Source organism: Saimiri boliviensis, chromosome 2, assembly GCF_048565385.1.
Source record: "Saimiri boliviensis isolate mSaiBol1 chromosome 2, mSaiBol1.pri, whole genome shotgun sequence".
NCBI classification, from domain to species: Eukaryota; Metazoa; Chordata; class Mammalia; order Primates; family Cebidae; genus Saimiri; species Saimiri boliviensis.
In genome coordinates, this window is record NC_133450.1 from 123,550,457 (window position 1) to 123,576,062 (window position 25,606).

Here is a 25,606-nt window from a genome sequence, read left to right on the forward strand (position 1 = left end):
AAGACTGTATATTTATTAGACTCCTGGGAGAACACCAACATCTATGAGGTTGTAGGGAAGGCTAAGTGGGGAGTAGCCTCATGAAAATCTAAAGACTGTCTCAAGTAAAAGGAATATTTAAATGTGTCATGCTTTTTAAAAAGTCGATGTGTGAAAAATGTTTCTTGGCTTGGAAATTGGGCAGCCAGGGGATGGCAGTATGGACTTCCAGTGAAGTAGTGACAGAAGCCTGATCATAGACATTGAGGAAAGTAGGTGTAGGTCTTGTGAACTTTTGCTGTAAGAGGGAGAAAGTTGAGACTTTTGTTTTGCTTTGTTTGTGAGACGTGTTTGTATTTCTGCTGAGTGATAAAGCCAATGGGGAGGGATTGATTTCTCCAGGAAAGAAAAAAAAAAAAAAAAAAGGAAACATCTCATTATTTTATTGTCACATTTCTTTTCTTTGTTATCTGTTGAGTGTTTCCCTTTTTTGCCAGTAGAGTTACTATTTTTTTCTTTGTATAGGACAAAAACTATAATATGGACTCCTTTATTTTTTATATGGATATACTAGGATTATAATTCAGATATTTAATATCTTTTTTCAGAGTGTTCAGGTAATAGATAAATGGAGAAAAACAGTTAAAATTGTTTTAAATTTAAATACATTGAACTCTAACATAGATGAAAAATGTGTTTACTGCTTTCAGTCGACCTGATAAAAAGCAACGTATGGTAAATATTGAAAACTCCAGGCATCGAAAACAAGAGCAGAAGCACCTTCAGCCACAGCCTTATAAAAGGGAAGGTAAATGGCATAAATATGGTCGCACTAATGGAAGACAAATGGCAAATCTTGAAGTAGAATTACCTTTTGATCCTAAATACTGATTCACGATTGAGTTAAGCTAGACAACTGTAAGAGAAACACGTATGCTTTGTACAATGTTTGGTATTGGAACTAACGAAATTATCAAGATGACAATGTCTTTTTTTGTTTTTTAAGTCTCAGTTTGATAACTTTATATTATTACTTAGAAGCATTAGTTAAAAGCCTACTAACCTGCATTTTCCTATAGTTTAGCTTTGTTGGATTCTTTTTTGACACTGGAAATGTTTAACAGTAGTTTTACTAAGGAAGCCAGGCATGCAACAGATTTTGTGCATGAAATGAGACTTCCTTTCAGTGTAAGAGCTTAAAGCAAGCTCAAATCATACATGACAAAGTGTAATTAACACTGATGTCTGTGGTGTTAAATTTGCAGTAGAGCTTGAGAAAAGTACATTGTGCTGGAATTTCATCTTGAACATTTTATAATCTTACACTTGCTTCTTGTCTTTACGTGGGTTCAAGAGCCCAATGACTTATGAAGAATTTGCTGCCCTCTTAAGAGCTTGCTGACTTGTTTTGTGAAATTTTTTGAACATCTGAATATTGTGGAAGAAACAATAAAACTACACCATGAGGAAAACTGAAGGTCTTTATTTAAAATCTGGCATTGTATTAACGTGATTTTCTACTACATGGTATTTTATACATTTCCTCAGTAGTGATATTTGGTAAAGCAGTTCATATAGTTTTTCATAAGTTCCATGAATCTTACCCAGTGTTTACTGAAATATTTAAGCAGCATCTGAGTATTTCCACCCAGCAATGTTAGTTTATCTCAGAAAGTTCAGAATTTCATCTTGTTGAATTTCCCTTTTAACTTCCGTTCATAGACATATACATGACTTCCAATTCGACCCTCCGGCAAGTGAGTGTGGAAGAAAACAGCAGTTCTGTTATAACTGCTTGATGTTAGGAAAGCACTTATTTCCTAGAAGCAAATAAATGTTTAAGTAAATAAAGGCTATGTTTTGCTGAATACTGTTTCAGTGAATTTTAGAATTGCTTATTCTAATTGCTCTCTACAACTTTATGCTTAATAAAAGAATTAACTTACAGGAAGTAAAATACCTTATAATTATAGAACTGGGGCTTATTTTGACTGGAGAAAAGACTCATCATGAAATGTGGGATGAAACAGACCATAAAAAAGGTTATATTGTCTATTTACCTGAGGGTTTCCTAAACCTGGGGTAAAATAAAAATACTGAGTTTTCTTTTTCATGTTTACTTACCTCCTCCAAAATGCTGAAGATGATCAAGTGAGTAGGTAATGATGCATCGTCATGAAACTCTCTTTGTAACCAGTTTAAGGGATTTAGGTAAAATATATCAGCTTCATCAAGATACTGACTTTTTCCAGTCAGGTCTGGGGGGCATTGGAGAAATCTCATTGGAAGTGGGCAGTGAACATGACTATGAAAAGAAAAGTTACCAGAACAAACACAAGTAAAAACTGAAAGTTTTCATTAGGCTTAAGATACCTCATTTATACATAGCAAAATGTGAAATCGGAATCTATAACTGTGTTGCAGTTAAGTGAAGAAGCAAGCCTTTAACTCATTTTCTCAAAGATAAAATATAAATATGTGATTCTCATACCATGTAAACTGTGCAGCAGCAGCAGCATAACCTATAAGCCCAAACTAATGCATAAAACTCCATTTCAAGGAGGGAAGTAGGTCAGTTGGGGGATGCAACATTCTGTAACATTCGTATTCTGTTCCAGAAACATAAATGGTCTTCAGGACCAGGTAAGTTAACTTGTTAATAAGAGAGTAATTCTCCATAGGCTTTTTTTGTAAAGTAGGAAACTGTGGTCCTAACCAGAAAAGATTCTTTCTTCCCTTTCTGCTCTAATAGAGGATGGATCACATCTTTACATGGCAAGTTTTAAGTATGTTTTTTCCTTATATCTTTAAGATTTAGAAGTAGAGAGCAACACATGTCCATTGATTAACATCCAAATAAGTAATGGTTTTATTGTGGCATAGAAAGATAGACTGCCCACTAGGGGCAGTGGCTCGTGCCTGTAATCCCAGAACTTTGAGAGGCCAAGGTAGATGGATCCCCAGAGGTCAGGACTTCGAGACCAGCCTGGCCAACATGGTGAAACCCTGTCTCTACTAAAAATAGAAAAATTAGCCAGGCATGGTGATGTGTGCCTGTAGTCCCAGCTACTCTGGGGGCTGAGGCAGGAGAATTTCTTGAACTCAGAAGACAGAGGTTGTAGTGAGCACTGAGATCACATACCACTGCATTCCAGCCTGGGCTACAGAGCAAGAACATGTTTCAAAAAAAAAAAAAAGATTAGAGTATAAAAAAGATGGATTCATTTCTAATACTAGTCATGACAACTTAAGCCAGTTACTTAGGTCATGCAGAAAGTCATGTTTATAATGCCTTGGGAAAAGTTAAATCTCACTGATAGAAACATTTAAAATTTCCAATTAGAAATCAAGTTAATAGTTATGCAGGAGGTTTATTTGTGAAGTGCATACAAATTAAATGCACAGAAGACCTAATAGGGACTTACTTACTGGAAATGAAGGTCTTGTTTCAAGGGGAAGTAGAAATTCCTGAGGAAAAAACTGCTTTATATTGTAAAATAGACATCAGAGATTTTCCTCTATTTGTGTGCTTTGAAAAGGTGTTGAGAACTTGGTTAACTATACAAAGCCTAAGACATCCACTAACTACAACTATGTGTAAAGAATATCTTGGTACCTCTAGGATTCCTGCCCTCCACAGTATTACCCCTAATGTGAGCACGGAGAGTGAATGTCCCTTTCTCAGACATACAAATACATATAGTAGGGAATCCTCAAGTTGAAAGGATACTTGATGCCTTCCACTTAGACTGGTTTTTGCTAGGATCTCAATTTTTATAAATTGTGTATTAATGATTGGCATTCATGATCAGTTAAGTAGGAGTATTCCAGGTGTTAAATTCCCCTAAAATGATAACCACAGTGATTAAATTAATTGAATGTGCATATGAGACATTAAAGATCGTTTAAAGCCAGACTGAGTTAAATAGACAGAGGATTTTCTTTTTTTTCTTTTTCTTTTTCTTTTTTTTTTTTTGAGGCAGAGTCTTGCTCTGTCACCCAGGCCAGAGTGCAGGGTACAATCTCAGCTTACTGCAACCTCCACCTCCTCTATTCAAGTGATTCTCCTGCCTCAACCTCCCTAGTAGCTGGGACTATAGGAACACACCACAACACCCAGCTAATTTTTTTGTATTTTAGTAGAGATGGGGTTTCACTATGTTGCCCAGGCTAGTCTCAAATTCCTGAGCTTAGGTGATCCGCCTGCCTCAGCCTCCCAAAGTGCTAGGATTACTGCCATGAGCCACTGCGTTCGGCCTGGTATAGAATTTTCTATAGGAAATCTGGCTGCTTTGCCCCTGTACCATTACTGGGTAATTGGTAACACAGCTTTATGAAATACAAGCATAGGACCAAATGGATGTCTTTTTAAATGCCATACATAGTTGAGGCAATTTTAGTATATTTCCCAGAAACACTTAATTTAAGCTTTAGAATATAATCTTGTCGCATTCCTTAAATTTTACAGGTGAGAAAACTGATGTCCAAAGAGATTAAAAATCTAGTTTAAAAGGAGGGCAATAGTCCAGTAGTAAATCTGGACTGAAATCCATGTTTTAAGATTAATTCAAATTGTATAAAGATGTTTCAGAGATGTGTAGTAAGGTAAGTCATACATGAGTTTCTTTACTAGGAAGACTATCAAATACCTACAGATTGTTTTAAATCAGAATTAAGTGTAAGTAAATTGTTTTTTAAGAATAATAAAGTTTATTTAAAAGGTTTTCATTGATACAATTCAAGTGGTTTTAAAAATCCACCAGTGAATAAATAATTTATCATTTGATCAATGACCAATTAATTCAAATCCAGGAATCTGAAAGGGAATTTTAAAGTAGTCAGTTTCAGTTTCTTAACAGCATATAGTGGAATATCTTTTATTACCTGTAATAAGGAGTAGAGTGGCAAGGCATCATTACAAATACTGAAGCTGAAGGTTTACTGGGATTGTTGTAACAAACTTTTTGAATATGACTCATGACATCAAGAGTACCTCGTTGATGAACTAAACCAGTATAAAGGGCGAGGAACAAATTTGATAAAAACAGGAAACTTAGAGCTGGTTTCTTCCATGTTTTCAGGTGGGTTAGTGAGTATCCTATATGAAGACAGACATATTGAACCTTAACACCGACAGCCTTTTGTTTTCTTATGTTAACTGCAAATACATCTGTAATTTTTAATGGAAATAGCACAAACTGTAATATTGTAATAGACAAGGAACAAGCAATAATTAATAATCTCTCTGACCATACACTACTGTTGTCATCTAGGTCTTGACTTTTTCTGGTAAAAAGTATTGAGATATAGTTGAAAGATGATAGTTATGGAGTCCAACAGGTCCAGATCTGAATTCTAGTTCTAGCACAAGTTGTTTTACTTTGCTCATCATTGGGACAATAGTACCTTTTTCAAGTATTAGAAAAAATGTCCAGTGCCTGTCCTGGTACATAGTAGTTGCTAAATAAATAGGACCTTTGATTATTCCATTTACCTACCTCTTTAATCTTCCTAAAACTAGTAATTGGTATTTTTGTGTGTAATACAAGTTTCAGTAATGTGTCCTCTTAGGAAGGCTTAGGAAAATAAGCCATTGGGCACCTGGGAGGTTTTCTTTAAGTATATGAGTGGAAGAAAAGGTGCTATGTCTTTTTTTTTTTTTCCCACTAGAATGTCAGAATTTGGAGATGCTAAACACTTTTCCTTTTTTGATTTATGAAAGTGATTATTCTGTGAGGCAAAACAAAACAAAAAACCAAAGAAGAAAACCAAGTAGAATGAATAGAAGGGTATAAAAGGATAAGTAAAAGTCTCTCTCCCCTTCTTTTCTCCAACAACAGCCACTGTTAATGGACACATTAGGATCTCTGAGAATACCAAGAACAGGCTTTGCCACTGGAAATGAATGAGCTTATTAGTAAGTGTGACATTTTGTTCATAATTTACATACACTCTTTATATAGAACTAGATAATAGTTCTTTACTTGGGCATTCTTCATCCAAACCTTGGTTTGCCCAAAATGTTAGTACTAATACCCAGTGGGGTCAAGGCAGTGTTTTAACTTTAGTTCCTCCTCTGTGATGTTAATAACCACAGTTCATACGATTCATGAGCAGGAATGTCACATATCCATTTCACCCAGTACTTTTTAAGCTACTTCAAATAGTTTTGATTGATCAAAGAATAATCTGAAAAGTAGTGTAATGAAGAATGTAGCAAGATCAAGAAAACTAAGCCTATCACTTAAATCTACATTTATAAGATGTTTGAAATGGTAAAATGAGGAACCTACTAAAAGGGTTGAGAATTAGAATTGGCTTTATTTGAAATAAAATAGCTGAGATGGGAGGATTGCTTGAGGCCAGGAGTCCAAGACCAACCTGGGCAATATAGTGACACTCCATCTCTACCAAAAATAGAGCAAAATTAGCCAGGCATGGTAGTGCGTAACTGTAGTTCTAGCTACTGGGAAGGCTGAGGCAGGAGGTTTACCTGTGCCCATGAGTTTGAGGGGACAGTGAGCTATGACTGTGCCAGTGCACTCCAGCCTGGGTGACAGAGTAAAACCCTGTCTCTGAAGATAAAAATGAAATAGGGCCAGGTGCAGTAGCTTACACCTGTAATCACAGCAGTCTGGGAGGCTGAAGCGGGTGGATCACTTGAGGTCAGGAGCTCAAGACTAGCCTGGCAAACATGGTGAAACCCCATCTCTACTAAAAATACAAAAATTAGCTGGGTGTGGTGGCACACAGCTGTAATCCCAGGAGGCTGAGGCAGGAGAATCACTTGAACACGGGAAGCGGAGGTTGCAGTAAGCCAAGATCACGCCACTGCACTCCAGCCTGGGCAACACAGCGAGACTGTCTCTAAATAAATAAAAGAATAAAACAGGATTCTAAAAGTTCAACTATCTGTAATAACTCCAAGCACAGATACAGCAGATCCTCAAATATAAATTGAAGCACTTGGGTTGGTAGGCTAAAACAAATCCACTTTAGTAGGATTACAAGAAGCTACATTAAGGCCTTGTCTTTGTATTGCTATAATGGAATACCCGAAGCTGGTTAATTTATAAAGAAACGATGTTGGGCCGGGCAAAGTGGCTCATGCCTGTAATCCGAGCGCTTTAGGGGGCCAAGATGGGCGGATCACCTGAGGTCGGGAGTTCAAGACCAGCCTGACCAACATGGAGAAACCCTGTCTCTACTAAAGTTAGAAAATTAGCTGGGCATGGTGGTGCATACCTGTAATCTCAGCTACTCGGAAGACTGAGGCAGGAGAATCGAACCCAAGAGGCAGAGGTTGCTGTGAGCTGAGATTGCACCATTGCCCTCCAGCCTGGGCAACAAGGGCAAAACTCCATCTCAAAAAGAAAAAAAAGAAAAGATGTTTACTTGGCACATGGTCCTGCAGGCTGTAGAAGAAGCATGATACCAGCATCTACTGGTGAGGGCTTCAGGCTGCTTCCACTCATGGCGGAAGGTGAAGGGAAGCCAGTGTGTGCAGAGATCACATGGTGAGAGAGTAGAAGCAAGAAAGTGGGGGAAGGTGCCCGGCTCTTTTTTAACAGCCAGCACACAGGGGAGCTCAGTACCCCAGGATGGTACCAAGCTCTTCGTGAAGGATTTGCCCAAAAACGTCCAAACTACAGCAAGCCTGTCCTACAGCAAGGCCTTCGAAGATACAGCTTGTTCTCAATTATTTGAAGATACTTAGAAGGTGAGCATATGTAAAGTGATTTACTTAATAATTTGTTTATTAAATGTTAATTGAAAATTTTATTAGAAACTATGGCATTGGGCCAGGTACAGTGGCTCACACCTGTAATCCCAGCACTTTGGGAGGCTGAGGTGGGCAGATCACAAGGTCAAGAGATCAAGACCATCCTGGCCGACATGGTGAAACCCTGTCTCTACTAAAAATACAAAAATTAGCTGGGCATGGTGGTGCGCACCTGTTGTCCCAGCTACTCCAGAGGCTGAGGCAGGACAATTGGTTGAACCTGGGAGATGGAGGTTGCGCAAGCCGAGATTGAGCCACTGCACTCTAGCCTGGCGACACAGTGAGACTCAAAATAAACTATGGCACTAGGAATACAATAGTATAGGTGGGTGATACAAAATGGGAATTCTTGGTGATAAAGACTGTGAAAATAGCACTCTGTGTAAAATGCTGGAAGATAATATGCTTGTGTTTCCAGCATCTTTAGTACTGGTGAGACAGGGCGTCTCTTAAATTAGGTAATGTTTGTCTTATATGATGGTGATTTTAACTCTGAGCTTAGCTCATTTTTTGATGGATCGTTTTAGTGAGAACTGAATCTCCATATTACTTAGAGAAGTAATATGAAGAAAATGCTGGGAAGAGAAGGAATAGCTGAACACTGCCAAGGAGAGTCAGGTGATAGTTTTCTGGGGGACAGTGGATATTGTAACAGTTGGCATTATTATTATTATTATTATTTTTTTTTTTTTGAGACGGAGTTTCGCTCTTGTTACCCAGGCTGGAGTGCAATGGCGCGATCTCGGCTCACCGCAACCTCCGCCTCCTGGGTTCAGGCAATTCTCCTGCCTCAGCCTCCTGAGTAGCTGGGATTACAGGCACGTGCCACCATGCCCAGCTAATTTTTTTGTATTTTTAGTAGAGACGGGGTTTCACCATGTTGACCAGGATGGTCTCGATCTCTTGACCTCGTGATCCACCCGCCTCGGCCTCCCAAAGTGCTGGGATTACAGGCTTGAGCCACCGCGCCCGGCGGCATTAATTTTTGAGATGGAGTCTCACTCAGTTGCCCAGGCTGGAGTGCAGTGGCATGATCTTGGCTCACTGCAACCTCCACCTTTCGGTTCAAGCAATTCTCCTGCCTCAGCCTCCTGGGTAGATGGGATTACAGGTGCCTGCTGCCATGTGTGGCTAATTGTATTTTCAGTAGAGATGGCGTTGCACCATGTTGGCCAGGCTGGTCTCAAACTCAGGTGATCTGCCCACTGCAGCCTCCCAAAGTGCTAGGATTACACACGTGAGCCACAGCGCCCACCCAGAACTGCCTTTATTTACATAAATGTTTAGTGTCCTATGAGCATTAGCATTTGACATATAGAGATGAAGTATAATTTCAGTTACAAAATGATTTGTGCACATGTTGGAAAAGAACCCGACTTTGGAGTATAAGTCAAGAGTCTTGAATTTAAAGTCTCTGAAGGGGTTTTTGTTTTGACGACCTGGCACTGAAATCTTCCAAAAGGGATTTCAGAGATGAGTTGCTAAAGGAAGGATTGGGAAGATACTTTCCAGTTCCAATGCTAGAACTGAGTGAACCACAAGAGAAGCCTAAGGTCCATGGTTTTCTTACAGGCAAGTAGTATTGTTTCATCAATATTTAAAAGATACAATGAACAAGATTCCAGTAGGTGACATTCAGTAAGTCTATTTAATGGCACGCACAAATTTGGAGATGCAGTTCTCACTGAAATAATCCACCCTTAAGTGACCTAGCTTCAGAAAGTCATCATCCCACCATGTAAGTGATGTGTTACTTAACATTTGAAACTTCCCCAGTCACTGAAGATTTAAGACTGCATGAACCCCAGTGACTAAAGTATAGATTCCGTCCTTTCACATAGTAACTGAACTCATAGCTAACTGGATGCTAAACATCATCCCTAAATACTTAATTTGCTCTTGTTATTTGGGCCTACAAAAAGATACCTGAAAGTGGGTATAAAGAAAATTTCTGGAAGAACTGCTTAAGAAAGTGATAATAGTTACCTCTGGGGAATGGGGCTAGATGACTTGATGATGACACACTAATGTATTTATTTTTGTACCATCAGCATTTATTTTTATAATTAAAAAAAATACATTGGGCGCCTATCAGATCACGTTCATCAGATTACTGTTAAAAAAGTATTTAAAATCTAAAAACCTGAGTATACAAGAAAACACTTCATGAGGTGGCTCCCTTATAAAGCCATTTCTCTTTTTTTTTTTTTTTTTTTTTTTTTGGAGACGGAGTTTCACTCTTGTTACCCAGGCTGGAGTGCAATGGCGCGATCTCGGCTCACCGCAACCTCCGCCTCCTGGGTTCAAGCGATTCTCCTGCCTCAGCCTCCTGAGTAGCTGGGATTACAGGCATGTGCCACTATGCCCAGCTAATTTTTTGTATTTTTAGTAGAGACGGGGTTTCACCATGTTGACCAGTATGGTCTCGATCTCCTGACCTCGTGATCCACCCGCCTCGGCCTCCCAAAGTGCTGGGATTACAGGCTTGAGCCACCGCGCCCGGCAAAGCCATTTCTCTTAATCATCACATATTATTTAGCTTGATATATACACTTTTAAATTTTTGGATATGTAGTGTGGCACTCTGTATTTTCCAGATATGACTAATAAGCTCCTTCTTACCAAGGTAAGGTTCACAGTAATAGAGGGGATGGGAATATCTGAGGCTGAACATTACTGATTCTATCCTGGTTTTGGCAAGAATTATCAGGAAACCCCAAGAAAAAAAATCCCTACCTCATTCTACCAATTAGAGATATATCTTGAGTTACTGTTTTTATTTTTAGATACTCTTTGAGAAAGCTTAGTTTCAGTGTTTAGATGACAACCACAAAAGGTGGTTCAGTTCTGGAATGGGACATGATATAGAAGAATGGGGCTGGAAAAGAGAGACTTTGAACTATTAACCATAATGAGGGTACTGGGCACAGATGAAGGTATCAGGAAGAATTTTTTTTTTTTTTTTTTTTTGGATACCGAGTCTGGCTCTGTCACCCAGGCTGCAGTGCAGTGGTGTGATCTTAGTTCACTGCAACCTCCATCTCCTGGGTTCAGGTGGTTCTCCTGCCTCAGCCTCCTGAGTAGCTGGGATTATAGGTGCACACCACCACACCTGGCTAATTTTTGTATTTTTAGTAGGGTTGGGGTTTCACCATGTTGGCCAGACTGGTCTTGAACTCCTGACCTCAGCCTCCCAAAGTGCTGGGATTACAGGCATGAGCCACCATGCCTAGCCAGGAAGAATTTTATGTTGCTATTTTGTTAAGGAATTAAAGCCATATTTTCATCTTCCATAGAATTCAGTAGTTAATGCCTAAATAGTTTTAATGCCGAAGTAGTTAATGCCTAAAACTATTCAGACATTAAGTGGTATTATAAGCATTTTAGAGATATTGAGATAAATACCAAAATAACCAGCTGAAATAATATTTAAGTGGTTGCTTTTGGGGAGAGAAATAGAACGGAGAGCAGGGGAACCACTGTTTTCAAAAACTCCTTCTGGAATGACTACTGAAATAATGTACATATGCAATTTTGATAAAACAATTAGAATATGGAGCCAGGCACAGTGGCTCACGCCTGTAATCCCAGCACTTTGGGAGGCCGAGGCAGGTGGATTACTTGGGGTTAGGGGTTCGACACCAGCCTGGCCAACATAGTAAAACCGTGTCTCTGCTGAAAATACAAAAATTAGCTGGCTGTGGTGGCGCAGGCCTGTAATTCCAGCTACTCTGGAGGTTGAGGCAGGAGAATCTCTTGAACCCAGGAGATAAGAGGTTGCAGTGAGCCAAGATGGTGCCACTGCACTCCAGCCTGAGCAACAGAGAGACTCTGTCTAAAAAAAAAAAAAAAAAAAAGAATAACAAGATTAAAATATGGAAAAACAAAGTGGCCCAGTAAGAGAGAAATCTATAGTGGCCACTGTGGTAAAAACAAACAGACTAAGCAGACAACTCAGAATCAGTAGTGGGTGCTGAACTCTATTAGTACAAATGAGAGAGTCAATCTAAGAACTGAATTAGTGTTGCTAAAATATCACATTTCTTTTATAGGTAAGGAAACTGAGAAACATTGTTAAACAATTCACTAAAGAGCTGAGCCAGTCACAAAATACGTTTTCTAGAGTTGAGTCCTATTTTATAGGACTAAGGGAAATTCAAATTAGGCAAGAGAAGTTACTGTAGATTGAAAAAACAAATGCAATTATTTTTCTTTCTTTGTCCCTTCCTACTATGAGGCTGGCACTTATTTCCCAACCTCTTGAATCTGGCATGGCCCAGTGACTTGCTTTGATGAAAAGAATGTGGTGGAAGTGACAGCGTGCAGATGCCAAGCCTTTATCTCAAAGGGCCTTGCATATTTGCTCCCTCTCCTGAAACCTGGCCTACACCAAGTGAACAAGCCCTAGCTAGCCTGTTGGAGGAAAAGGAAAGGAAGAAGAGCTGAGAAGACTTGGCCCATAGCTAGTTGAACCCTAGAGGTAAGAGCCCAACCTAGATCAATAGAACTATCTACCCAATCTGCAGCTGATCACATTTGTGTAAGTGAGCTCAGTAGAGATGAGAACTGTCCAGTTGAAATGTAGACCTGTAAATAATAATAAATGGAGTTTTAAGCCACTACAGTTTTGAGGTTAAACCAAGTCACACAAAAGTAGAATAAGGCTAAAATTTGTGGTATAAATCAAGATTTCACATAGTTAGGAAAGATTGAAACTGGGTCACTAAAACATGAAGAGCTCCAAAAAGAATTGTTCTACATGTCCAAAGATTTCTGTCTTGGTGAGACATGTAGACAGAATTGATCCTACTGTTGGAACCTCTTGGCATTAAAGAGCTCTGACTCTTAGTAGAAGTACAAATCTCCTAGCAATCAGATTTTTTTGACCTACTCTAGAACCTTAGGTAGAGTGTGAAGGAAAAAAATCCATCCTGTGAGGAAATGAAGGGCTTTTCTAGGCTGCTGTCTTTTAGGGATCTTTCTACGTAGATAGGGGATGGGAGAAGGGGTGATTCTCACCTATTAGAAGGGGATCTCTTCATACTTTATCAGCATTTTATCTCAATAAACTGGGAAAAGGCCCTGGTTACAGGGATCTTGCTACTTAAAGATGCAATCTTTTAGACTTGGAATGAGGATTCTGACAACTCAAATCTACATGTAAATACTTGGTAAAGAAACAGGACACAGAAGAATAATGCTAGAAAAATCTGGTTTATGAAAACAGAAATCGAAACATGTTACTCAATTAACAAACCTCCCTGTCCCCTCCAGGCACACAAAAACATTTGTCTCTGTACTCTGGCAATGTTTGATTTAATTATAATATACACTCAAGTGGCTGTAAACAACAACAACAACAAAACAGAAACCACTTTAACTTCTGAACAGTGACTTATGAACAGATTTCCTCTGGCAAATGGGGCCAGCTGTTCTTACGGCTTGCCAAATAACTGTTAGATGTCTATATTTTTGTATGTGCCTGCATTTGTATGTGGTTAAGACTATAAAGTAATGACAGATTGAGGCTTTGGTTTCAGAACTTTCAGATGTGTCAAATATACAGATTGTTATATTTGATTTTATATTTGTATGTTTCTCTTCTTAAATTGAAGAGAATATACATCTCAGATCTGTAGGAGTTGGTGTATACTTGGTCAAACGATGCCTAACTCAAAATTTTTTTCTTTCTAAGTAAAAATAAGTTTGAGAACAGTAACTCCCTAGGTTTTTTCCAGACTCCAGTTCCACTTGGCTAGTTATTTCTTCTCTCTCAACGCAGTGATTTTTTTTTAAAGGTATTAGTAATTGAAGGAAGCCAACAGTTATTTATTCCAAATTAAACTTGAAGTTAATAAAGTTTCAATTCATAATTTTTCCAAACCAACCAATGTAAAAATCCAAGTTTTCCTGAACTGAGTCATATTTTTGTAAGTGACAAAAAAGTACATGTTAAGACTGTGGAAAAATGGACAAAAGGCCTGAAATAAAATCAGGAGTTAATTACTTAAAAAATGGTGTATACCTGAGAGAGAGTTTTAAAAGGGTAAATGTTTTGTGTGTAAAAGCATTAAAAACTAGTTTCAACAGCAATAAATACATTTTCCTTTGTGAAAATGAAGACCCTTACACTTTAACCATAAACTTAAAATAGCTAATCTAAAACAGATACGTTATTTTACTTTTTAGTGAGAAACACCACCACCAAAGAGAAACACCACCACCAAAAACTGCTTTGGGTTTTGGATATTTATGTGAGTTTTTTGTTTGTTTTTTGAGAGAAGGACTTGCTGTATTACCCACAGTGGTCTCAAACTCCTGGGCTCAGGTGATCCTCCTGTCTCAGGCTTCTGAGTAGCTGGGACTGTAAGTGCACACCACTGCAATGGGCTAGGATCTTTATGTTTTTATCTCACTTTAGAGGATACAGGAAAAAACATATTTGGACTACAAAAAGGGAATATTGCAATAAAATAATTTGTAATTAAGAAGTAATTATTAAGCTAGTTGAAAATATAAATAGAGTTTAATGAGGATGTGTTGTCTTTGAACTATTTCTATATAATATTCTATATCAAACAAAAGCACTTACCACAGAACACCATACAGAATGGTAAAACTGGATAAATAAACCTGAATTCTTTGTGGCTCAACATGCTATAATAAAAAGAGATATTATAAGAAAGAATTATATGATAGAGAAATTAATATATTTAATGTAAAATATAATTAACATGATCTATTTATTTATTTTTTGAGACAGAGTCTTGCTCTGTCACCAGGCTGGAGTACAGTGGTGACAGAGCAAGAAAATTTTGGCTCACTGCAACCTCCGCCTTCCGGGTTCAAGCTATTCTCCTGCCTCAGCCTCCTGAGTAGCTGGGACTACAGGTGCACGCCACCATGCCCAGCTAATTTTTGCATTTTTAGTAGAGATGGGGTTTCACCATATGGGCCATGATGGTCTCGATCTCTTGACCTTGTGATCTGCCCGCCTCGGCCTCCCAAAGTGCTGGGATTATAGGCATGAGCCACCGCACCCGGCCTGGATCTATTTATTTTCTAAGTATTCAGGCTGAATTTCTTCCTTTCTTCCTTCAGGAATTAGTCTCATTTTTTAGTTATAAGGTGATTATGATATGGTAAAACTAATGATAAAATATGATGTCAATTTGAAATTACAAAGTATGGTTACATTCTAAAAATGGGATTTCTATTTCTAATCAAAGTACATAAAATTAGTCAAAATTGGAATATGGATACATACATTTTTATTTTAGAATGTATTTCTGTGGTCTTTCAATTTAAAATTTTGGTGGTATTGACTGACTGATTGATTGACTGATTGAGACAGGGTCTTGTTTTGTCACCCAGGCTGGAGTGCAGTAGCACAATCATAGCTCACTGCACTCACTGCAATGTCCTGAGCTCAAGCAGTCCTTCTGCCTCAGTTTCTCAAAAGCTAGGACTGCAGGCACATGACAACATGCCTTCATAATTTTAAATTGTTTTCAGAGAGAGGGTCTTGCTATGTTGTTCAGGCTGGTCATGAACTCGTGGCTTCAAGCAATCCTCCCATCTTGGCCTCCCAAAGTATTGAGATTACAGGCATGAGCAACTGTGCCTGGTCTGGTTTTTTTTTTTTTTTTTTTGAGACGGAGTTTTGCTCTTGTTACCCAGGCTGGAGTGCAATGGCGCGATCTCGGCTCACCGCAACCTCCGCCTCCTGGGTTCAGGCAATTCTCCTGCCTCAGCCTCCTTAGAAGCTGGGATTACAGGCACGCGCCACTATGCCCAGCTAATTTTTTGTATTTTTAGTAGAGACGGGGTTTCACCATGTTGACCAGGATGGTCTCGATCTCTTGACCTCGTGATCCACCCGCCTCGGCCTCCCAAAGTGCTGGGATTACAGGCTTGAGCCACTGTGCCCGTCCCAGGTCTGGTTTTTTTTTTTTTTGAGACGGAGTTTCGCTCTTGTTACCCAGGCTGGAGTGCAATGGCGCGATCTCGGCTCACCGCAACCTCCGCCTCCTGGGTTCAGGCAATTCTCCTGCCTCAGCCTCCTAAGTAGCTGGGATTACAGGCACGTACCACCATGCCCAGCTATTTTTTTTGTATTTTTAGTAGAGACGGGGTTTCACCATGTTGACCAAGATGGTCTCGATCTCTTGACCTTGTGATCCACCCGCCTCGGCCTCCCAAAGTGCTGGGATTACAGGCTTGAGCCACCGTGCCCGGCCTTTTTTTTTTAAGCAAATAAAATTATTCCAAGTTCTCAAAAATTGAGTATAATCCTTTAGATATGTAGTTAAGCAAACTACATATCTATTCACTCTGAATACCTCCATAATTACTACTACTTGTATCTTCTAAGATAATCCTCACTAACAAAAGTTAATGGTACCTCCAAAAAAATAAACAGTTTACTTTTTGAAGAATTTAGTTCATTTGATTTCCTGGTAACATAAAGAATTTTAGCCTCTTGAACAAATAAAATCTTACCTATAAACAAGCAGTGTCCACAGCACAGTCACCAACAGTATCCGGTATCTCTTCGGTGCTAGAAAGCAGCCATGAATAAAGAAGGGTAGGTGAGTACCCAAGATAACTGGAAATCCTTGACTGAAGTACCAGTGCCATGGATGAGAACCGTAAAATGTTCCCAAGTTCTGCAGCACGTTAAATTTCAAAAAATTAAATTGAACCAGAGTCCACTGGCATAGTTGAAGGAAAAAGAAATAGAAATGTGTTAGTGCCAAGCAGTCATCTTTGGCATTAAGGGGACTGATATAATCTTGACATTAAATCAGAATTGAAGTCTAAAAACCAGACAGTAGTTTACATCAATAATTTTGATTGACTGTATGAAATCCTTAACTGTTATTTTTTCTTCTTTAAGAATTAATGTGTTTTTTGTTAATTTGTAAAACTAGATTTTTGAGATTCACCTTGAATGTGAATCTCAAAGTGAATCTCAAAAATTATTAATGAACTTTCATATGTATTTTGGCAATCTCAGTTTGTTTTTTTATTTCAATAGTTTTTGGGGTACAGATGGCTACTGGTTACATGAGTAAGTTCTTTAGAGGTGATTTCTGGGATTTTCATGCACCCATCACCCAAGCAATGTACACTGTACCCAATATGTAGTCTCTTATTTCTCACCCTTCCCCACCCCAGGTCCCCAGGGTCCACTATATCACTCTGTATCTTTGCATCCTCATAGCTTGGCCCCCACTTGTAAGAACATATAATATTTGGTTTTCCATTCCTGAGTTACTTCACTTAGAATAATGGCCTCTAGCCCCATGCAAGTTTTATACCCAATTAGAGGTAAGGAAGATGCTATACAAATTTTTCTGACTGTGTAATACCTTACAATGTCAGATATTACCTATTAAGATAAAGGTTTGAAAACATTACAATTTGAATTACAGCACAAAGCTGACAATAATGACAGAAACAGCAACAACAGGTAACATTAAGTGCTCACTTAATAATTCCCTGCCTTAAAATTACTTTCCTGAATCTCAACTAGAAATACTAATTCTTTTATGTAGAAAACACAACCAATTGAACCAAAGGCTTATTCAGATATTCCTAGAAATCTTTTGTAATGTTTCCCATATCATTAAAAAAATTGTTTGCCTCTGTTCCAAAGTGTTAATGGATTAAAAATAAAAATAGCTGTTAGCTTAATATACTTTTACTTACTTGGCCAAAAAAAATACGATCAATCATCAGAGACAAACTCAAAGTAACAGAGCTGAAAAACAAAAATAGAATAATGACTCACATTTGAAGCTTGCTGAAAATCCACTATTGGCATATGGCTTTGTACGTGCTTTGCATCAAAAGCCACTATAAAAATACTTTACGGTTTCATCAATTGAATATGGATTTACACATTTTGAAAGATAACTATTGATAAAGCTCAATATACTATATGTAATTAAGATTATGTAATATATTAATACTATAAACATATATTAACATAAAGATTATTGTAAAACTACTGCTGTATAACAAATTACTCCAAAACTTGGTTAACTTAAAACTATGAATATTTACCATTTCTTAGTTCCTGTGAATCCAGAACCTAGATGTTGCTTAGCTGGGTGCCTCTGGCTCAAGGTCTCTCATGAATTGTAGTCAAGCTGTTAGCAGGGGCTACAGTTTCATCTGAAGATTTGATTATGGATAGAGGAGAGATCCGCTGCCAATCTTGCTCACATGGCTGCTGGTGGTGCTAAGTTCAACATGTGGCCGTCTCCTTAAGACTGCCTCATGACACAATGACTGGCTTAACCCAGGGCGAATCAGCCAAGAGTCAGTGAGACAGGCACCAAGGATGGAAGCTGCAGTCTTTTAATTTATTTATTCTTTTCTTGTTTTAGAGACAGCATCTTGCTCTATCACCCAGGCTGGAGTGCAGTAGTGTGTGATCCTGGTTCACTGCAGCCTTGACCTCTTGGACTCAAGTGATCCTCTTACTTCAGACTCCCAAGTAACTAGGACTACAGGTGTGTGCCACCATGACTGGCTAATTTTTGGATTTTCTGTAGAGGTGGGGTCTCACTATATTGCCCAGCTGGTCTCAAACTCCCAGGCTCAAGAAATACTTACACCTTGGCTTCCCAAAGTGCTGGGATTACAGATGTAAGCCACTGTGCTCAGCCACCATAGTCTTTTCATAACCCAGTCTTGTAAGTGATATCCCATCTCTTCTGCTGTATTATATTCATTTGAATTGAGTCAACAAATCTAACCCATGTTCAAGGGGAGAGGATTATACAAAGACATAAATAGCAGGAGGATGGGATCATTGGAGGCCATCTCAGAGACTGCTTACCACAAATACATATACAGAAAAATGTGCTATGAGGATAAAGCTCTATGAATCATCACTATATGAACACAGCTGTGTAACTGCCATACAGAGCAGGATAAAGAGTATTAACAGCACACCCTCGTCCATCCAATCCCTACCCTCTTCACAAAAGTAACCCAGAGGTAGCCTTTCCCCTTCCCAAAGGTAACCACTATCCTAATTTCTGATAGCATAGATGAGTTTTCCCTTTTCCTGAATTTTATAAGAATAGAATCATATCATATATACTCATGTCCAAATTCCTTTAGTCACTATGCTTTTGAGATGGAACCAAGTTTTTTTGCATGCTATAGTTCATTTATAATACTGTGGATTGTAACTATGTATATCACACTGTATTTATTCATTCGGTTGATGGACATTGTGCTTCCATTTTCAGCTATTGTGAATACCGCTGCGATGAACATTCTTTTACACATCTTTTGTTATTCATATATATGCATTTCTGTTAGACATATACCTAGGATTGGAATTGGTGGGCCCTAAGGTAGCGGTCCCTAACCTTTTCGGCACCACGGACTGGTTTCATGAAAGATAATTTCTTCACAAACAGGTTGCAGGGGTGGGAGTGGGGCATGGTTTCTGGATGAAATTGTTCCACCTTGATCATTGGGCATTAGATTCCCATAAGGAGCGCAAGCTAGAGCCCTTGCATGTGCAGTTCACAAAAGGGTTCACGATGCTGTAAGAATCTGACAGGAGGTGGAGCTCAGGCAGTAATGCTTGCTTGCTCACCCCATGCCATGCAGCCCAGTTCCTAACAGTCCAGTTCCTAATCTACCAGTCCACAGCCTGGGGACTGGGGACCCCGGCCCTAAGGTATAAGTGCAACTATGTGTTTATTTAGCTTTTGTAAATACTTAAAGTTTTCCAAAATACTGTGTTAGTTTCCATTCCCACAGGAATGTACGAGTTCCACATTGTTTTAGACATTTGGGTGGATTGGATGTATAGTAGTATTTCATGGTGGTTTTACTTTGTATTTCCTTGATGACAAATGAGATGAGTATCTTTATACTTAATGGCCATTTAAATATTTTTGAAGTACCTGATGAAGTCTTTTTGATCATTTTCCTATGAGTGATCTGTTTCTTATAGATTTTTACAAGTTTTCTATATAATCTGGATGTAAGGGTTTAGTTGGTTATATGTATTATAGTATCCTCTTCTGATCTGTAGCTTGCTTTTTCACTCTTAATGGCGAATCTGATGAACAAAGGTCTTTAATGTATTCAAATGTATCTGTCTTTTTCTTTGTAAGTTGAAGAAATTTTTGCCTGCCTCCCGATCATGAGGATCTTCTGTCATGTCTTGCACAAGCACCACTGTTTGACCTTTATGTCAAGATCTATAATTCCCTTGGAGTTTTTGTTTTTGCATATGCTGGGAAGGCAGGGGTCCAGATTTTTTTTTTTCCATATTGATAGCCAACTATGTGTTTATTGAAAAGACTACAGTATCACCTTCCTTATAAAGTGACTATGTATGTTTGAATCTGCTGCTGGACCATATTCTGTTCCACTGATCTGTTTTACGTTGCACTAATTCTAAGTTGTCTTAATTACTGTAACTTTGTAATAAGTCTTACTATCTAGTAGTGTAGGTCAGGTGCAGTGACTCATGCCTGTAATCCCAGCACGTTGGGACACCAAGGCAGGTGGATCACCTGAGGTCAGGAGTTCAAGACCAGCCTGGCCAACATGGCGAAACCCTGTCTCTACTAAAAATACAAAAAATTAGCAGGGCATGGTGGTGGGCACCTGTAATCCCAGCTACTCAGGAGGCTGAGGGATGAGAATCACTTGAACCTGGGTGGTGGAGGTTGCAGTGAGCCAAGATTGTGCCATTGCACCCCCGCCTGGGTGACAGAGTGAGACCCCACCTCAAAAAATAAATAAATAAATAAATAAATAAAAATCTAGTAGTGCAAGTCCTCCAACATTTTTTTTCCCTCAAGGAATCTTAGCTATTCTTGGACTTTTGCATTTGACTTAAAAGGTTAAAGTCAGCATATCAATTCGTAGATACCTGCACTCATTGTACTGGAATTTTAATTGGAATTGCAATGAATATCCAGATCAATTTGGAGACAACTGATTACTTTAAAAGACAGTCTGGCCAGATGCAGTAGCTCACACCTGTAATCTTAGCACTTTGGGAGGCTGAAATGGGCAGATCACCTGAGATCAGGAGTTCAAAACCATCCTGGCTAACATGTCTCTACTAAAAATACAAAAATTAGCTGGGCACAGTGGCATGTGTCTGTGTTCCCAGCTACCTAGGAGGCTGAGGCAGGAGAATCACTGGAACCCAGGAGGTGGAGGCTGCAGTGAACTGAGATCGTACCACTGCACTCCAGCCTGAGCAACAGAGCGAGACTCCATCTCAAAAAAAAAAAAAAAAAAAAATTGAGTCCCTCATCCATGAACATGGAATATTCCTCCATTTATTCAGGCCTTCATTAATTTTTCCTAGTCATGTTTTACAGCTTTCTGTGTAGAGATCTTGAACACCTTACATCTTGAACACCTTATATTAATGTATTCATAATTTGCTGATATTTTTTGATACCATGAATATTTTAAGTTTTCTTCACCTAGATTCCCCACACGTTAACATTTTACTAATTTGTTTTATCCATTTTTTTCACTATCTCTTTAAATATACATATTTTTCCTCAACTGTTTAAGATTGAGTTGCACACAGTCAACCTTATCTCTAAATATGTCAGTGGATATTTCCTAAAAAGAATTTCTCCTACATAAACCACACATCACAGAATCAGGAAATTAACATTAAATCTTTACTATCGTTTGAATTTTGAATAAGGTCTGGCTAATTTACAGACCTTATTCAAATTTTGCCTATTGTCCTAATAATGACCACTGTAGTAAAGAAAACATAAATCCCATCATTTGTTGTTGTTTTTTGAGATGGAGTTTCACTCTTGTCACCCAGGTTGGAGTGCTCAGGCTGAGGCAGGAGAATTACTGGAACACAGTAGGCAGAGGGTGAACCTGATCTTGGCTCACTGCAGTCTTCACCTCCCAGGTTCAAGTGATTCTCCTGCTTCCGCCTCCTGAGTAGCTGGAACTACTGGTGCATGCCACCACACTAATTTTTTGTATTTCAGGTAGAGACAGGGTTTCACCATGTTGGCCAGGCTAGTCTTGAACTCCTGACCTCAGGTGAACCGCCCGCCTTGGCCTCCCAAAGTACTGGGATTACAGGTGTGAGCCACCACCACGCCCAGCCCCAATCATTTGTTGTATTTGGTTTTTAATGTTTCTTTAGTCTCTTTAATTTGGAATGCTAGTTCCTTAATCTTTATCTTTTATGACTGCAGCATCTTGAGGAATTTGGCTATTTTGTAGAATATACCTTAATTTGGGTTTGTCTGATGTTCTATCAATATTAGATTCAGGTTATGCATTTTGGCAGTAACACCACCAAAATGATGGGATTTTTTTTCTCAGTGCTTCAGATCAAGCGTCTCATCATACTGATTTGTCCTATTACTGGCAATGTTAACTTCAGTCACCTAGTTAAGGTATGTCTGCCAAGTTTTTCCACTATAAAGTTATCATTTTATACTTTGTAATTAGTAGGTCTCTTGTGGAAAATACTTTGGAACTATGTAATTATTCTTCAAACTTTTACCCAATTGTTTAATATCCAGGTGCAATTAATATTTCTATATGGACCTTGTATCTAGTGAACATGATTATCTAATAGTTTATCTCTAGATTCTTTTTTTTTTTTTTTTTTGAGATGGAGTTTCGCTCTTGTTACCCAGGCTGGAGTGCAATGGTGCGATCTCGGCTCACCGCAACCTCCGCCTCCTGGGTTCAGGCAATTCTCCTGCCTCAGCCTCCTGAGTAGCTGGGATTACAGGCACGTGCCACCATGCCCAGCTAATTTTTTTTTTTTTTTGTATTTTTCGTAGAGACGGGGTTTCACTATGTTGACCACGTTGGTCTCGATCTCCTGACCTCGTGATCCACCCGCCTCGGCCTCCCAAAGTGCTGGGATTACAGGCTTGAGCCACCGCGCCCGGCCCTATCTCTAGATTCTTTTGAATTTTCTACACATACAATCATAATACAAAGTCATATAGTTTTATTTCTTTCTTCCTACCATTTTTTGAGATGGAGTTTCACTGTTGTTGCTGAGGCTGGAGTGCAGTGGTACGATCTCGGCTCACCGCAACCTTCACCTCTCTGGTTCAAATGATTCTCCTGCCTCAGCTTCCCTGAGTAGCTGGGATTACAGGCACCCATCACCATGCCTGACTAATTTTTTGTATTTTTAGTAGAGACGGGGTTTCTCCATGTTGGTCAGGCTGGTCTTGAACTCCCAACCTCAGGTGATCCACCCACCTTGGCCTGTCCAAGTGCTGGGATTACAGGCATGAACCACAGCACCTGGCCGCTTTCTACCACTGACTTGCTTTTCTTGTCCTACTGCACTAGCTAGGATGCATACTGTTGAACAGGAGCAAAGATAATAACCATCCTTGTATCTTTCTCAATCTCAAGAAAAAGGATTTCAATATGTTCACACTAAGGATGATTTTTCTGTAAAGTTTTTATAGAAATTGTCATATGAATGAGTCCCTTCCACAGTTTGTTTTCTAAGGGTTGCCTTTCCCCCCACCCACAGTCATGATTGGGACTTTAGTTTCATCGTATGCTTTCTCTGTGTCTAATAAGGAAGCCATATTATTTTTCTCCTTTATTCTCTTGATGTCATTAATCACACTGACTGATTTTCAAATATTAAACCTACTTTACATTCCTGGAACAAACCCAATATTTGATGTCATGTGTTCTTTTAAATATTTTATGGATTCAGTTTGCTAATGTGTCTTGAGGATTTTTGCATTGATCATTATGAGAAATACTGGTTTATAATTGACCTTTCTTGTAATGTCCTTGTTAGATTTTTCGTATCAAGAATATGCTATTGTCATGAAAGGAATTGGGAAATGTTTTTCTTTTTCTGTTCTGTGGAATAGTTCATGTGAATTGATGTTTCTTCTTTATTAAATATATGGAATAATCTGCTGGTGAGGCCATTTGAACCTGATGCATCTTTCTTTGAAGATCTTAATTACAAATTAAATTTCTTTAATATATATAGTACTGTTCAGATTTTCTATTTCTTCTGTCAGTTATGGTAAGTTGCTTTTTTTTTTTTTTTTGAGATGGAGTCTCGATTTGTTGCCCAAACTGGAGTCCACAGCACAATCGTGGCTCACTGCAACTTCTGCCTCCTGGGTTCAAGCAATCCTCCTGCCTCAGCCTCCCAGGTAGCTGGGATTACAAGCACCTGCCACTACCCCTGGCTAATTTTTGTGTTTTTAGTAGGGACGAGGTTTCACCATGTTGGCCAGGCTGGTCTTGAACTCCTGACCTCAGGTGATCCACCCGCCTCAGTCTCCCAAAGCGCTGGGATTACCAGCATCAGCCACTCAGCCCAGCCAGTAAGTTGCATTTTTCTACAAATTTGTTCATTTTGGCCGGGCATGGTGGCTTACGCCTGTAATCTCAGCACTTTGGGAGGCCGAGGTGGGTGGATCACAAGGTCAGGAATTCTAGACCAGCCTGACCAAAACAGTGAAACCTCGTTTAAAAAAAAAAAAATTATATATATATAAAATACACACACATACACACACACATACATAATGAAATAAAGAAATTGGTTAATTTCATTTGTCAAGTTTATTAGTGAAAAGTTGTTTATAATATCTTCTTAATTATGGGAATGCTGGTAAGACCTATTCAGTCCAGTCTTGCTAATTATTGGTGAATCAGTGTGGCAGATGGAAGGCAACTGAAGTATTTTTAATTTTACAAAATGACAAAATGATATCCCAAATTCTCAAGGTCATGTAAAAAGTAAACAAAATGGGTCCACATATATTAGAATTTTTCCTAAGACTAATTTAATATTTTTCTCTATATTTATAGACACTATTAGTATTTGGATATGCAACTGACTATTTTTAAAGGGTGCTAAATATGTAAAAGGTTGTTACATCATTCAAGTCTAGGGCCAACTCTATGCATCAAGGACTTGAATATAAGGCTAATTAAGACTACGATTGACATTTATTCAACACTGCACAATTTCAGAGTATTTTCACATGCATTATCTCATTTGTTCTTTTCTGTATTTCCCTTCAAAATAAACTAAGCAAGCATCTGATCTATGTGAATAGGTTCCTTTAGGCTTTTTCAGCATTAAGCATGTTTGTTTTCTGTGCCTGGCAAATTCATATTCACCCTAATGTTACTTGAAACACCACCCACTTTATAAGGCTTTTACCAATGTTCCCTCTCAAAGCAGAATTAGATTCCTTTCAGTTCTTCTTCAGCATTTTGTTATACCTAGCTTAGAACACTTTATTTTTTATTTTTATTTTTTGAGATGGGCTCGCTGTGTTACCCAGGCTGGAGTGCAGTGGTGCAATCTCGGTTCACTGCAACCCCTGCCTCCGGGGTTCAAGGAATTATCTTGTCTCAGTCTCCCAAGTAGTTGGGATTACAGGCATATTGCACAGTGCCCGGCTAATTTTTTTTGTATTTTTAGTAGAGATGAGGTTTTGCCATGTTGGCCAGGCTGGTCTTGAACTCCTGACCTCAGGTGATCTGCCCGCCTCGGCCTTCCAAAGTACTGGGATTACAGGTGTGAGCCACTGCACCCGACCACTAGAACACTTTAAATCACTGGGTAAGAATTATAATCCCTAAATAATGATGGTTCAACTTACGATTTTTCAATTTTGAAATGGTACCCATAAAGCCATTCTGTTTTTCACTTTCAGTGAAATTCAGTCAATTAATTACATGAGATATTAAAAAAAAAAATTTTTTTTTTTGAGATGGAGTTTCACTCTTGTTCCCTAGGCTGGAGTGCAATGGCAAGATCTCAGCTCACTGCAATCT

The 25,606-nt window shown here is 38.8% G+C and overlaps 2 protein-coding genes across 9 annotated transcripts in view; one reads left to right on the forward strand and one right to left on the reverse strand.

Moving 5' to 3' along the window:
• Positions 1-23,719, forward strand: part of CCPG1 (cell cycle progression 1) — a 72,949-nt gene extending 49,230 nt beyond the window's left edge. For 5 of the 7 annotated variants that reach the window (XM_074394205.1, XM_074394210.1, XM_074394206.1 and 2 more), the window contains one exon: positions 690-1,843. In XM_074394205.1, the coding sequence (XP_074250306.1) occupies positions 690-870 (181 nt within the window). In that variant the 3' untranslated portion in view covers positions 871-1,843. Of the gene's footprint in view, positions 1-689; positions 11,629-18,159 lie in introns of those variants that run through there. The other 2 variants (XR_012516423.1, XM_074394209.1) reach the window with 2 other exon arrangements.
• PIGB (phosphatidylinositol glycan anchor biosynthesis class B) overlaps positions 1,443-25,606 on the reverse strand; it is a 43,588-nt gene continuing 19,424 nt past the window's right edge. For both annotated transcript variants that reach the window (XM_010346119.3, XM_074394211.1), the window contains 6 exons: positions 17,477-17,528; positions 16,265-16,476; positions 14,355-14,419; positions 4,864-5,077; positions 2,104-2,284; positions 1,443-1,799 (listed from right to left, as the gene is read on the reverse strand). In XM_010346119.3, coding sequence (XP_010344421.1) covers positions 1,656-1,799; positions 2,104-2,284; positions 4,864-5,077; positions 14,355-14,419; positions 16,265-16,476; positions 17,477-17,528 — 868 coding nt within the window. In that variant the 3' untranslated portion in view covers positions 1,443-1,655. The remainder of the gene's footprint in view (positions 1,800-2,103; positions 2,285-4,863; positions 5,078-14,354; positions 14,420-16,264; positions 16,477-17,476; positions 17,529-25,606) is intronic.